The sequence below is a fragment of the Malurus melanocephalus genome, unplaced genomic scaffold (genome assembly GCF_030028575.1).
Source record: "Malurus melanocephalus ecotype Western Australia unplaced genomic scaffold, MMel_1.1 scaffold_453, whole genome shotgun sequence".
Taxonomy (NCBI): domain Eukaryota; kingdom Metazoa; phylum Chordata; class Aves; order Passeriformes; family Maluridae; genus Malurus; species Malurus melanocephalus.
The window spans coordinates 454,543-467,932 of record NW_026623685.1 but is presented as its reverse complement, the minus strand read 5'-3'; the positions used below and the strand labels follow the sequence as shown (position 1 = coordinate 467,932).

The 13,390-nt window shown below is 42.3% G+C and overlaps 1 protein-coding gene across 2 annotated transcripts; it reads left to right on the top strand.

The window, feature by feature from the left end:
* The first annotated feature begins 166 nt into the window (after nt 1-166).
* On the top strand, nt 167-13,390 carry DUS1L (dihydrouridine synthase 1 like). 2 transcript variants are annotated; one of them, XM_057380426.1, is made up of 13 exons: nt 167-521; nt 2,714-2,822; nt 3,723-3,773; nt 5,423-5,475; nt 6,218-6,300; nt 6,464-6,567; nt 7,499-7,643; nt 8,245-8,341; nt 8,706-8,794; nt 9,548-9,705; nt 10,250-10,287; nt 12,165-12,240; nt 12,533-13,390. In XM_057380426.1, the coding sequence occupies exons 1-13, from the start codon at nt 285-287 to the stop codon at nt 12,682-12,684; spliced, it is 1,392 nt and encodes a 463-aa protein (XP_057236409.1). In that variant the 5' UTR covers nt 167-284; the 3' UTR covers nt 12,685-13,390. The 2 variants fall into 2 exon arrangements, with proteins under 2 accessions (XP_057236409.1, XP_057236408.1); XM_057380425.1 differs by having other exon boundaries at nt 168-521; nt 5,363-5,475; nt 12,533-13,389.

Sequence of the window (13,390 nt, the reverse complement as noted above, 5' to 3'; positions counted from 1 at the left end):
GCCGCCCCTCAGCCGCCGGGTCCCTCGCGCCAGACGCAGCCCTGCGGCTGCCGCGCCTCTCCCGCTCGCGGCCCCTGCCGGCAGCGCTGCGGTTTCTGGGGGGGACGACGCGCGGCTGCACCGCTGAGCCGGCCGGAGCGAGATGGCGGTGGTACCGTCCGGCTGCGGCGCTGCCCGGCCCGGGCCCAGCGGTCGCGGCAGCGTGAGGGCCGCAGGCCGCGAGCCCCGGTGTGGCGGCGCGGGGCGGCAGCCGCCGCAGCGCTGCACGGGCGAGCAGGCGGGAGATGCCGAAGCTGCGCGGGGAGGCCTTCTGGAGGGAGACGCTGCGGAGCGCCCACTACGTGGTGGCGCCCATGGTGGACCAGAGCGAGCTGGCCTGGAGGCTGCTGAGCCGCCGCCACGGCGCCCAGCTCTGCTACACACCCATGCTGCACGCCCAGGTCTTCCTAAGGGACGCCAACTACCGCCGCGAGAACCTCTACGGCGATGCCTGTCCGGAGGACCGCCCGCTCATCGTGCAGGTGAGCGCGGTCCCCTCTCCGGCTCGCCCTGTCAGCCCCAGCAGCTGGAGCAGCTAAGCTGGGCTTAGCGTGCGGTGCGTTCTTGGGTAACGCTGGGGACGCGAGTCAGCGTTGCCACACGCACCCGCGCCGTCCACCGCGCTCGTGCTAACAAATCCASCGTTTTCCAAATGTGCGTGAGTTGWAGGTCGTTAGGCTTATCCACATTTTAACGTGGTTATGTAGGGTGACAGAGATCTCATTTTCTTCGTTTAATTACCGCTGACAGTACTTAGCGCATGAAGATGTGTGCTTTTCTGTTTATGCCATGTTTAGGACAGAATTTGATGTCTTAACCGTAGGGACCTGGAGCAGTGGAGTTCTCATAGAGTTTCAGCCCCCTGCACCTCTTCTTTAACGACAGATTACAGCTGGTCTTGTAGAGTCAGGCTGTGTCCCGGATCATGTACCACTCACGGAGGATCAGTTTTTTGAGTACTTCTCTGGAACCCTGCGCTCAGTGTTTAGCTATAGAGAAAGGATGCAAGGAAGATAGGACAGACTTTAAAGCATGTGTTGTTTCTGCTTCTGGACTACAGTGTGATGTTCAGGTACTTCAGTGTATGCCAAAGAGGGAAAGTGGCTTGTGGAGCTGGAGAAAAATGCAGGGAAAGAGTAGTCATGAGCAGAGGAATGGCTGATTTCCACATGTGGAGCAGTTAAATGGATGAGGACTCTTCGCCCYGGAAAAGAAGTGTCTCCCTTGACTGAGGGGAGAAATAAGAGAAGCCTGTGGAAGTATTACTGGCTTGAAGATGATGAATGGGAAACAAGTAAGTGTAGTGGTTGTTATAAACTGCAGAATYCATTACTATGAGATTGTACTGGATTCTGAAAGATTACATGAGTTTACAAAGCAAATGAAGGAAAACACTTGAGGGTGTTTAGGCGCAACAAACACACCTTCTCCTTGCAAAGTCCTTAAAGACACTTTTCAGCTTCTGCTGTTTCCTAGACATCTGATGTTGAGGTTTGATCTGTCTCAGTACAGCTTTCACAGAATCACAGGATATTCTGAGTTGCAGGGAACCCACAGTGATCATCCAGTCCAGCTCTTAAGTGAATTGCCTATACAGGGATAGAACTCACAGCCTTAGTATTACTAGCACCATGCTCTAACCGACTGAGCTAATCTTAGCATCTTGTACGTTCTTCTGTGGGAGGGAGTTCCTTTTGACACAGAAAAATACAAGTGGCAGAAATTCAAGTAATCTTAGAAAGCTGTAAGTCACAGATCTTTAGCTCACTAAGCTGTGTGGTCTGGATGATCTGAACAGGATCAGTTGCTGTGAGCTTTCTGTGTTACCCTTCTTCCCACTGGCCACTATTGGACATAAAGTACAGAACTAATTAATCTTTGGATCAATCTTATGCAGCAGTCCTTATAGATTTGGTCACAGAGTCTCAGAATTAGATTGGGCAGAGGTACGTTTGAGCTCAGCCTGCTCTGAAGGCTTTGTTTACTGTGCCAACATTCTCATTATATGGCAGGGTTGGAAGCTTTTCATTGTTTCAGTCATCTCAGAGAAATCATTTTTTTTTTTTAGTTGGTGTCAGTCATAGTTTATGTAGTGCTATAAGATTTAAGTAACACCTTCTGCTCAGAAGAGTTAGTTTAAATTTTGTTTCAAGTTTATGTAAAGATGTGATGACATAGGTTTTTGTTAAAAATGAGTTTTAGAAAATCCATTTAAAAGCATAAATGAGAAGAATAGTCTGTCTCTGTCCTCTTCAAACAAAGAAATTTCATATTAACCTATTAATTTGCTTCTTCCACTGTGCTTTGAATGTAATGGAGTCCTGCGGAACGCCAGCAGTGACCGGTCACCAGCCTAGTGTCACCCCAGTCACTATAACCTTTTGCACTTGACCCATGAGCCAGTTGTTCACCCATCACAGAGTGTGTTTCTCCAGCTGTGGGGTGGACATTTTGTCCAGAACCTGTGAGAAGCGGTATCAAATGTTTTACTGAAATCCAAAAACATTACATCATGGCTTCTTTTGATCATTTTGAGAAAGTGTTTGCTATTATTAACTGCATATTTGCCTGTTTTCTGTAGCAGATAGTTGCTTCATAACTACATCATGACATGGTGTCAGTACTTGAAGAAAGCTGTTGCCTAATTATTCCACTTTCCTTTGCGTTTTCACAGTTCTGTGCCAATGATCCTGAAGTGTTTGTCCAAGCAGCACTGTTGGCTCAGGATTACTGTGATGCCATAGACCTAAATTTGGGTTGCCCCCAAATGATTGCAAAGAGAGGTACGTGCAGATCTGAAGCCTGGATAAACRGAGAAATGGCAAATGGAGCTTCAAACGTGAACATTGGCAGTAAAACATCAAGAGGGCCAAATCAAACCTTGGGGAGGGGCTGCAGTACTGCTGAAGTCAGACTTAGTTTCAGCCAGTGTAGCAGGTAACGCTCTGTAGTACCTAAAGCAAAAATTAAATATAATTAATTCCAACTTCTCTTAAGTGGCAGCTCCTGTGATTAGAATATCCTTCAGAAAAGGTAGTAAGAGCTTGATTTTCTTTCTGATTTCAGTTGCTTAAGTAGGGTAATTTTGAAAAACTGCATTTAAAATTACTTAAAATCATTCAGACACTAAACATCTCCTATTTTCCTGATACTTGCACAGAGCTTTCTCACAATAGTGTAGAAGAGGACGACATCTGCTGAATCCTTTACAGATGTCACRTGTTTAAAAACCAGAACTAGTGTTTGAAAAATTTGTATCAGTTAAGGTGTTGAGAAAAGGTTTGTTGAGTAACTGCACATTCTTCTGAAGTATCTTTCAAAGTCTAATAGGAAATGATCAGTGGTACAAATAGATCTCTCAGTCTGGTCATCTTTTTTCCTAATGGGATTTATTAAACATCTGGTATAAACCCTTGGAAGTTGGACTTTGAGCTGCCAGTGTTAACACATCAGCCTTAGGGAATACCAGTGAAAATAGGGTGTGGAGATTCCTTGTTTATCCTGTAGATCTAGGATGGCAGGGAGAACAGAATGATCTGATTCTTCCAGTTGGGGCAGGACAGAGCAACTCTGTTTCTTCCAGTGAGGCATATGAGTGTCTGGATCTTTGTGAGTATTTATGAAAACTGTGCTTCAGGATCTTACTCTTCTGCACAAGTCTGTCATATGCTATTTTATCATAGGTCACTATGGAGCATTTCTGCAAGAGGAGTGGGATCTTCTTCAGAAAATGAGTAAGTATTTTAGAGAGGAAATAGGATGAACTAGTCAAGATTTAGGGATTTTGGAGGAAAGAAAGTGCATCATATTTCTATGGATAAAGTTTGGGTTTTGAGGGGACAGTTGCGTTCTTTTTTTTTTCTTTTAATTTCTGACTGTATTCCAGTGGCACCCTCACGATACTTGGTGGTATCCCACTGCAAAGTCACACTAGATCAGCTAAAAGACTGCCATGCCTGAAATAACTTTAGGTGTCAGTCAATTAAATTCCAGTCTATGAAGGCTTAGTGGCTCTCCATCTCTAGAGACAGTAGAAGTCATGTTTCTGCTTGAAGCCATGGGTGCCCTTTTCTGACCAATTCCATGTACTCTTTCTGTCCACAGCATGGCAAGTTAGGCCTTTCTTCTCCTAATTTTTGGCGGTTCTTTTCAGGCTGTTAGAAGCTGTTGTGAACAGTACCTTGTTTTTTTAAAAGAAATTCATTTGTAACTGATATAAAAAGCAACGTTTTTCATAGAACTGAGAATGTGCCTTCACCCCATTTTAGAGCAAGTGTTTGGACCGTGAAGTTAGAGAGTCTTATTTCTGTTAGCATTCCTGGTGGTCTGGGGAATCTTAAGTAATGTTTGGCACGAAGACACTGCTGAGAACCTGGAAGATAGACAGTGCTTCCTTGCCCCGCATGTAATGTAGCTGTTGAGAAACATGCAGATCAGAATAGCCTCAAGGTGTGAAGAGAACCCAGGTCATCTAGGTGGGTGAGAACCCAGGCTGTCTGGTAAGAGAATTGTCTTAGGCTATCCACTTCCTACGTCTTTCCCCAGCCACCTTTAAAATGGTGGAGCACTCTTTCCTCCTTGCACCTGTGTACACCTTGCTTCCTCCTTTGGAAGGGTTATAGGAAGTGCCTGTCATTAGAGCTTGTAGGATTTGAAGACAGCAGAAGACTTCCTACATTGTAATGTGCAAGGTCTAGAACAGAAGAGAATTTCAGGCACGCCATTAGTCAGTGTTTTCCTGTTGCCTCTCTTTGTTAGCTCTCTCTTTAGTATGTTTGTGATTCCATGTTCTGTGTAAGGACTGCAAGTTTAATATGTTGTTCTAGATTTTACCCTGGCTATATAACCTGCATTTGCTACTTGATTGGGTCCACAGCCTACCTCCCTTGATAAGCTTATGCTTGCCACGGATTAGACTCTACTTAGCATAATGATTTGGATGATAATTTGCAAATAAGTGAAGCACTTTTTGTAGGAAGAGTAGACAAACAAGTGTTAATGTTGGAAGAGTACTGTGATGATAATAAATTTGTATCAATAATTGTGAGGGGATGGTCTTTGAAAGTGAAACTTGATGCAGTAGAAATGTTAAGGGTTACTCCACCTTGTTAGGATGCAGATTTTGTGCTTCATATTTTACTGTTTCGTAATTAACCTATGCGATAAGGACTGCAGATGACACTGCTGGTTTTTTTTAAGCTGTGAGACCTGCATAGCATGAACTTCTCAGGGCTTTTCTATACCACATATCAGATCTTGAGGAGAGCAGATGCTTTTCATAGCATTGTGCAGAGCACTTACCTGTCTTTTCAATCTTTCTCAGTTTTACTGGCTAACGAGAAGCTCTCTGTTCCCATCACATGCAAAATCCGCATTTTCCCAGACATTGACAAGACAGTGAAGTATGCACAGATGCTGGAGAAAGCTGGCTGCCAGGTAAGAAGGCGGCTCCTCCCCATACTCTTGCGTTGGACGTATCTCTGTGCACAGAATCTGATGACCAGTTTTGGTATACTCTGGAGATTAACAGACTGCATTCCTTTGCAAACAGAGCAGACAGCATGCAGACAGAGTCTGTATGTTCAGTCCAAGGCAGCAGGTCAGTAGTACGGTGTGGAGGACATGATGATTTCACAGTCTCTTGTAATCACTGCACTGTGCAGTGTCCTTCACTGCAATTGAGCAGCTCAGTCTTCATCTAGTTCTGCAGGAGGCAGTGTGAATGCATGAAATCCACAGGACTGTAGAAAAAAAGGGTACCACTAGAAGAAATAGGCGGCCTTCTAGAATTTAACTCCAGTTAAAATGGAAGAGATGGTCTGACATTTGAGATGGTATTGACAGCATCTGGACCTTCTGCTGGGGAGAAAGTTAGATCAATATATCACAAATTCCAAAGCAAATCACAATGGGAATCCACTGTGAAAGGAAATCTGTAGTGTCTCCCATGATACAATCTTGTCAGGCCATGGAACAGCAAGACAAAAGGAGCCTAAGACCATGTCAGAGTAGGTGAGTTGCTGATACCTTTCTATGATGCTAAACTCCCTGCACTGTTGAAGTAGCAGCAGGAACTCAGTGGCATCAATGAAGTGTAGGGGGTGAAAGGAAATTTTTGTCAATGGATTTATTCCAGTGGTTCATTCACATGGAAAGTAAATGTAATTTTGTGTTGCAGCTGCTGACTGTGCATGGCCGTACTAAGGAGCAGAAAGGACCACTTGCTGGCGTGGCATCTTGGGATCACATTCAAGCTGTCAGGTTAGTGAGCAGTACCAGTCTTAGTGGATTCTTACTGACGCTCTGGATTTTAAGCAGTGTGTACAGTAGCACTGAGGAGCAAACAAATTTGTGTGACAGGAGATGAATTTCTGGGTTGACTCTAATTCTCAATTTTATGCATCTGTTTTATTCACTGGTACAGAAAAGCTGTAAGCATTCCTGTATTTGCAAATGGAAACATCCAGTGTCTCAGTGATGTGGAAGARTGTATCCGTAAGACAGGAGTACATGGTGTCATGAGTGCAGGTAAGGAAAATGAACTTGTAACAGACGAGAATAGGAATTGTTTCTTATACTCTTAGCAGCCCTGTATACATTTATTAAAAGCATATGTCACATTGGCTTGGTGAACAGCTCTGATTGACAGCTGAGTGGCCATTCTCCCTCCTCTTATACTGGCCATCTCATACCAGGACCAGGAATCACTTAAGATTCRTAAGAATTTTTATGTTGGGCTTGCTGCACTAGACAGCTCAAATCTAATTACTTGAGGCATATGGCACTCCTGTTGTCCTGGAATATTTTTGTGACATCTGTTAATCAGTGGAAGTTTTTGCATGGTTCTCAATGAGCTAAGCGCATCTGCAGATTAGTTTTCCTGTAGGTGTTTCACGTTGGGCTGGGATAAGAAAGAATTGACATAAGTTCCTACAAGAAGAGCTAGGATAGGCATCAGAAAGAGCTTCTTCGAATCACTCACACAGTTAAAGAAGGGTTGTAGAGTCTTGGGTTTAGAAAATACTGGTTAACAAAAGGCTTATGAAGCTAATAGAGAAATGCATAGTGAGAAGCTGTATCTTATGAACTCAGGCCAGACAAATATTAATACAGGCATAAGGTAAGACACCTATTGTGTAAGTATTTAACCACTGGGCAACAAAAGCAATGATTTCTCTTATTTATTGTTTTATTCTCTTTGTGTCAAGGTTACATGCCTTTCTAGAAACTGCACTTTAATTAGATGTGAGCTCTTTGGCTCAGTTAGGAATTGTATAGTAAAATATAGTATCCCAAGGTCAGGCTAGAGTTTTATGAATCCTGTGTTCCACTTGTGAGTATGTGGCTGATGCGTCGTGGCTGTAGAATCATAAAAGAGATGATCAAACTACAGAGCAGAGGTTTTGCTTTTTGTTTCAATCTGGAAATGCAAACTTGTGTATTTCTTTTCATTCCCTAGAAGGTAATCTTCATAACCCAGCTTTGTTTGAGGGCCGGAACCCACTGGTGTGGGAGATGGCTGAGGAGTATCTGGAGATAGTGCGGAAGTACCCTTGTCCATTGTCTTATGTTAGGGCTCATCTCTTCAAGCTTTGGCATCACACGTGAGTATCTCCAGAGAACTTTTAATGTTTTTCGGGCTCATCCTGCTTAGCAAGTGTCTGGGTTTTCTGGACAAAGATTTGTTTGGCCAGAATTAATATGCTGCAAAGTTTTCTTTCCTCGACCTGGCTGAAGAGGGTGTGGGCTGAGGCCTTGAGTCTTCATATCCGGGAAACAGGGCATGGGGAATGAATAAGTTGCCACAAGATCAGCTGGGATGTAAGCTCACAGCACACCAGCTGCCATGTGGTAATTGCCCATCTGCACACACACACTTCATGGCAAACACAAGTTAACTATCTCCTTGTTCATTGTGAGGCATAGCACTGTTGCATTTGTTGTGGAGTAAGCACATGCCTATGGGTAGTTACTGAGAAGCAGCTGATGCATTGTACATTCATGTTTACTTATGTCAAAGTACCTTGGTTCTCTGCCAAGTATTTATCTGGAAWAGATATAGGTGCTTTTCTCTGGACTTGCAAGGAAGAACATAAGCTTCTAGCAAAGGCAAATGGATCAGGAAAAATGTATAAAATGCTTTTATGAAGCTATTTTCAGTTGATCTCAATCTAAATATAGCTTGATGCTTGGGATTTTCCTCAGGCTTCAAGTTTACCAGCAGCTGCGTGAAGAATTAGCAAAAGTGAAGACTCTGGATGGCATTGTAGATGTCAACCGGGAGCTGAAACTGCGATGCCAGGTACCACCATGGGCTCTCATCTCCCAGAACTGCCAGCACTTGCTGGGAACACACCACGGATGGCACTCATGCACTTGACATTCATTAGTCACTTCTCTTGACTTTGTGGCTTACCAGCCTTGGTACTGGTAGTTTACTGCAGTAGCATCCCCTTAAGCCTGGACAACTTTACATGGGATAAAGCTGATTTAGGAGTTACAAATGTGCTTCAATTCATCTGTCTTAGTAAGTGCTTTTTTCGCCTATATGTAACTGTCAGTAATTGTTAGCTTAAATTTCAGTTCGTGATTTCCTGGAGTTTGAAGTGTTCTTTAGTGTATTTCCTGTCAATTCCAGGGAAACTGACTGTAACTCTATGTTGCAGGAAGAAATAGCTAATCAGAAAGAAGGAGAAAAGCCAAAAGAAGGGTTGCCTTTTTTCCACTGGATCTGTCAGCCATACACCAGGGCAGGGTGAGTTACCTCTTTTGATACTTAAAAGTATTCATAGGCCTTTCCCCCCGTACTGTCAGTATGAGTCGTTGATTCTCTTGTAGGAGCTTACACTCATTAAAAAAAAAAAAAAAAAAAAAAAAAGTGGATTATTTTTATTCTAGTTTGGTTTTTTCCTAGTTATTGGTTTGATCATGGGGATGTTGCTTATTGTTTACATCTTCTCCTTTGGATCCTCCTCGAATTTCTCTCTCTCTCTGGAAAGTAAAAACCAGGAATCCCACGGCAGCTCAGCATGAGAACCTGATGTGCAGCAAATATGCTACCTGACAGTGTTTTATTGTTACATGCAACATGAATGTTGCTGGTAATGGCCATGGATGAGAACTAAATTGTATTCTATAAAGGATGCTTGTTATGGATGGACAAGCTTTTCAGATAGCTTATTCCCCTTCTGCTGAAATTTGGGCTGAAGAAGAGAACAAATATGTYAAGATTAATATTTAGGTAAATTCTTAAGTAAAACCTGGGAATAACAGGTGCTGAATTTAACTCGCCAACTTTAATTGGCTTTCCAGCTGATGTATCTGATAGTGTGTCCAACTGCCAGTGGTAAGTAAATAAGTTAGGTCTTTCTGTTCCTTCAAATGACACTTCCTTGTTGCCATGACGGAAAGGTTTATGGTTTATCCAGATTTCTGTAAACCAAAATAATGATCAGGGAGCAGCTACTTTTGCCCTCCAGCCAACTTAAAATGAAATTTACTGTTTTAGGCCAAAGGAGAGATGCAGGGAGAATGGAACTGAAAAAAGTGTGCGAGGGAAGCGTACTCTGGAAGAGGAGGAAGATGGAAATTCTGAGCTTCTGTCAAAGAATAAGCAAAAAAAGAAGTTAAGAAATCCAAATAAAAGCTTTGATCCATCTTTAAAACGTGAGTTCTATTTATTGGCATAAATGTATGGGGAGTTGCTGATAGCACCTTAGACATAAATGGCTGCTATGAATTTTCCTAGCTTGTGTTCTTGTGCAAACTTCTTGCAAAAGAGGGGGAATTGCTGGGAAATTTCAATAGCAGGCAATGAGATTCAAATAATACTCACTAGTGAAGGCAACGAGGATCAAAGTAGTAGGTCACTGATTCTCTATAAGCATCTTTTTAAGATCAAAATGGTTTGCAGACTGAATTGCAGCTGTCACTAGTATTTGAAATGGAAATTTTGTATGAATTTCAAGCTGATGTCCTCCTGATTTGGACTTGATTTGAGGATTAAATTTTTTTATGCTTGGATTTAGCTTCGAGGCACTTAAAAATTCAAAGTATCTTTACCTTAGCACTATTATTTGAGGTACTGTATTTTTATTTCAAAACGACTCTCTGGCTAGAAGAGCACCAGTCTTTATTTGGTCCTGATTTTTTAACTTACTTCCTCCACATAAAAATACCATTGCTGAAATCAGCCTTCTCTCTCTTTCAGCCAAATATGCAAAATGTGATCAATGTGGAAACCCTAAGGTAAGTCAGTATGAGCATCCATAAAAGTATGTCCATAATAAGTGTTACGTGGGGAGGAAATTCCATACTTAGGCTAAAGTGTTGTAACCATTAACAGAAACCAGTCCCTGAAGTTGAAGGTGTTGCACAGAAATCCTTAACGTGTATAGGTTATTTGAGAGAATTTGCCTTCTTCTCCAAAATAAGTGCAGTCTTACTGCTGCTGAGAATATTTATTAAGACAGTTGAGTGAGTTAAATGAACTTCCCAAGATATCTTGGAAACAAATGTCCAAGCTTCCACACTGTGAAATTAAAAATAAACCCCGTTACTATGGTTAGTGGTTGGTGGAGTTTCTCTGTGAAGTGAGAATTTGAACATCTAGTGTGGTTCTGAGTGTATTAATAAAAATACTTTAAATGACATCACAGTACAGCCCGTAGTAAGTGTCAGACAGCACCTGCAGCTCTGGTTTGTGTCGTGTTTGGATATCTGCCCTTATTGAAACAAGCCTGAACGCCTCCGCATCCTCGGTTCTGCCTTTGCAGGAGATGAACATTGCCTTTCACCATTAGCATTGCAAAATGAGGCAGCTGGTTTACAGGTTGTGTATTGAAATTTCAAATATTTAATATTTGCAAAGAATTCATTTTGTTTATTTTTCCCTTGGGGAACATAGCTGTTTCCTTGACTGGGTGCCGTTGCTGAGCTGTGTGAGCAGAGTGTATTTATTGCTGCTGAAATACGTATAAAGGAGGGTGTAAGATGCAAGTAATTTTGTGTTCTAATGTAAAAGTTAGCATTACACCTGGGGAGAAGGGTGAGCCTAGAACACAATCATGTGGCATTGCTCCCTGGTAATACTGTTACCGCAGCATAGCAGTGGCAGCTAGCTGGGGCTGTGTTTGAAGCTGGAGCTACTGAAGAAAATGGAAAACTTTTTGCTGTGTTCACTGCTGGGAAAACTTTGAGAACTGGGCTGGTCTGCTTACAAAGCCATCCTGTTTCACAGTTAATCCAGGTGACATCACTTGCTGCATAAACCAGGATTGTCTGCAACAGGGCTTAGGTTTATTTTTGTTTTGCTCTTGCATCACTGCAATGTTGCAATCAGCCCTTGAAATCTATTGACTAGGCCGGTAATTTATTCTTTTTCCCTAGATTATGTATTTCTGTCATGAAACTGGGGTTGGGTGTGTGAAGAAGATTAAGAAGGAGGAGAAGAAACTCAACTGAGGCTTCCCTAAACATTAAGGAATTTTTAACTGGGATTAAAACGGGTGAAGGGGGAGCCACGCTAAACAACACCAGCCCCGTTTTCTAAGATGTGTGTGAGCAAAGCATCCCAGAGGCCCAGGCCAGTATAGCCACATCATCAGTTAGCCAAGACTCAGCTGCTACTGTCCCCCAAGGGTCATACATGATATTTTAATAAATATGCAATAATAGATAGGTGTATTTTAAGCTGCAAGTAGGGAAGTAATTCTGGTGGTAGCGTATTTTAGGCATAACTACAGATGGTAGCACATGTCAGGCACTGTTCTCATTTAGTTGCAGAAGACTAGAACAAGCTCATGAGCACCAAATGTGCTCATATCTGTTCCAGAGGGCTTACAGCATGTGCCTGGTTGTGGTGGATAACTCAGCTGCCCAACAGGCCATGGGAGTGGCACAAGTTGAATGCGGATTTTTTTTTTGCCTGGTTCAGGGTTTTTTGTTATGTGCAAACAGTTGATAGCCCACAATAGGACATCAATTGTAATCTTCATTAGGCTGAGTAAATAATTTTTTCCAAAGATCTGAGAGTGCAGAACTCATGTATTGTTACATATTACAGTAAACAGTAATAATTTCATTTGCACTGACACAAGCTTCTTTATATCCCCATCCCAAATCAGGGCAATAAATGTGTTTTTAACATGTGCCGAGGATGCTGTAAGAAAAGGGCATTTAAGGAGACAGCAGATTGTCCAGGTAAGTGCACTTGGCCTTACCAGGCATCAAGCAAACATCTTCCATGTATGTTCACGACTTTAATCTTTGGGGTGTAGATGAGTGTTAAAATTTACATACATAACTGTGTAGAAGTTTATAGTACCATTTCCTTCTGTGTATGTTACTTCTCCTGCTTCCAAAGCCTCGGGATGTAGTTTCCAGTCTGTGAGGACCCATTCTTTATAAGAATAAGGTATTGTGTTTATCACTGTAGTCATCTCATTTCAGGATGTTGGTTTGGGATTTTTTTTTTCCCATTTTGCTTTTTCAGGTCATGGATTACTTTTTAAGACCAAGTATGAAAAATCCCTTTCATGGCAACACAGTCAAAGAGGAATTCAAGCCCCAGAAATCAGTCAGAGAGGAGAAGCAGAGGTGGGGGAGATGGCAATGCTGAAAGAGGCTGGTGACAGCACAGCGTGAAGTTTTGGAAATGAACAGTCCCAAGAGCTCCTGTCAGACCACTACTTCCCTGGGCCAAAGAATGTGCCATCTCCAGTTCACTGCCAGCTGTGTACTTGTTCCACATTATTAAGTTCCGGAAAAGTTTTATTTAAATAAAAAACTGCTTACTCAGGGAATCATCCAGCATTTGAAATAAAAGAGATGCAATTAAATGTCTCATGCTGTATTTTAAAGACTGAAARTGCTGCATTTTTGGGTGGGGGCCATTTCTGTAAGTTGCCATCACACTCTGCCTCTTGTATGCTCATTTACCCTTCATGCTGTGTTTTTTTATATTGGGGGCTAAATTTATTGTATTAGAACAGCCTTCTGGTGTGCTAAAAATAGCAATAGGTGACTTCCTCACTAACAGAAAAAGTTGTCACATCTGTCAGCATTTTAGTGGGCCACATTTTCAATGTAGAAAGGAATGCAGCAGTACTTGGAAAATGTGAATGGAAACTGTAAGATATTGCTATAATCACATCAACAATTATTAGTTTCTTACAGTATGATAAAACTTTACAGCCTTCAATGAGCCAAAGATTGGGAGAGGATGAAATCTGTTTTAACAGAGAGGGTTGTCTAAAAATAGGTGGTAAGTTGGAGCCAAGTCCATGAATGTTTCCTTGCTGAAGGTCTAACACTTGATTATGTAACCATTCCTTCTCCTCCCCACCTAATA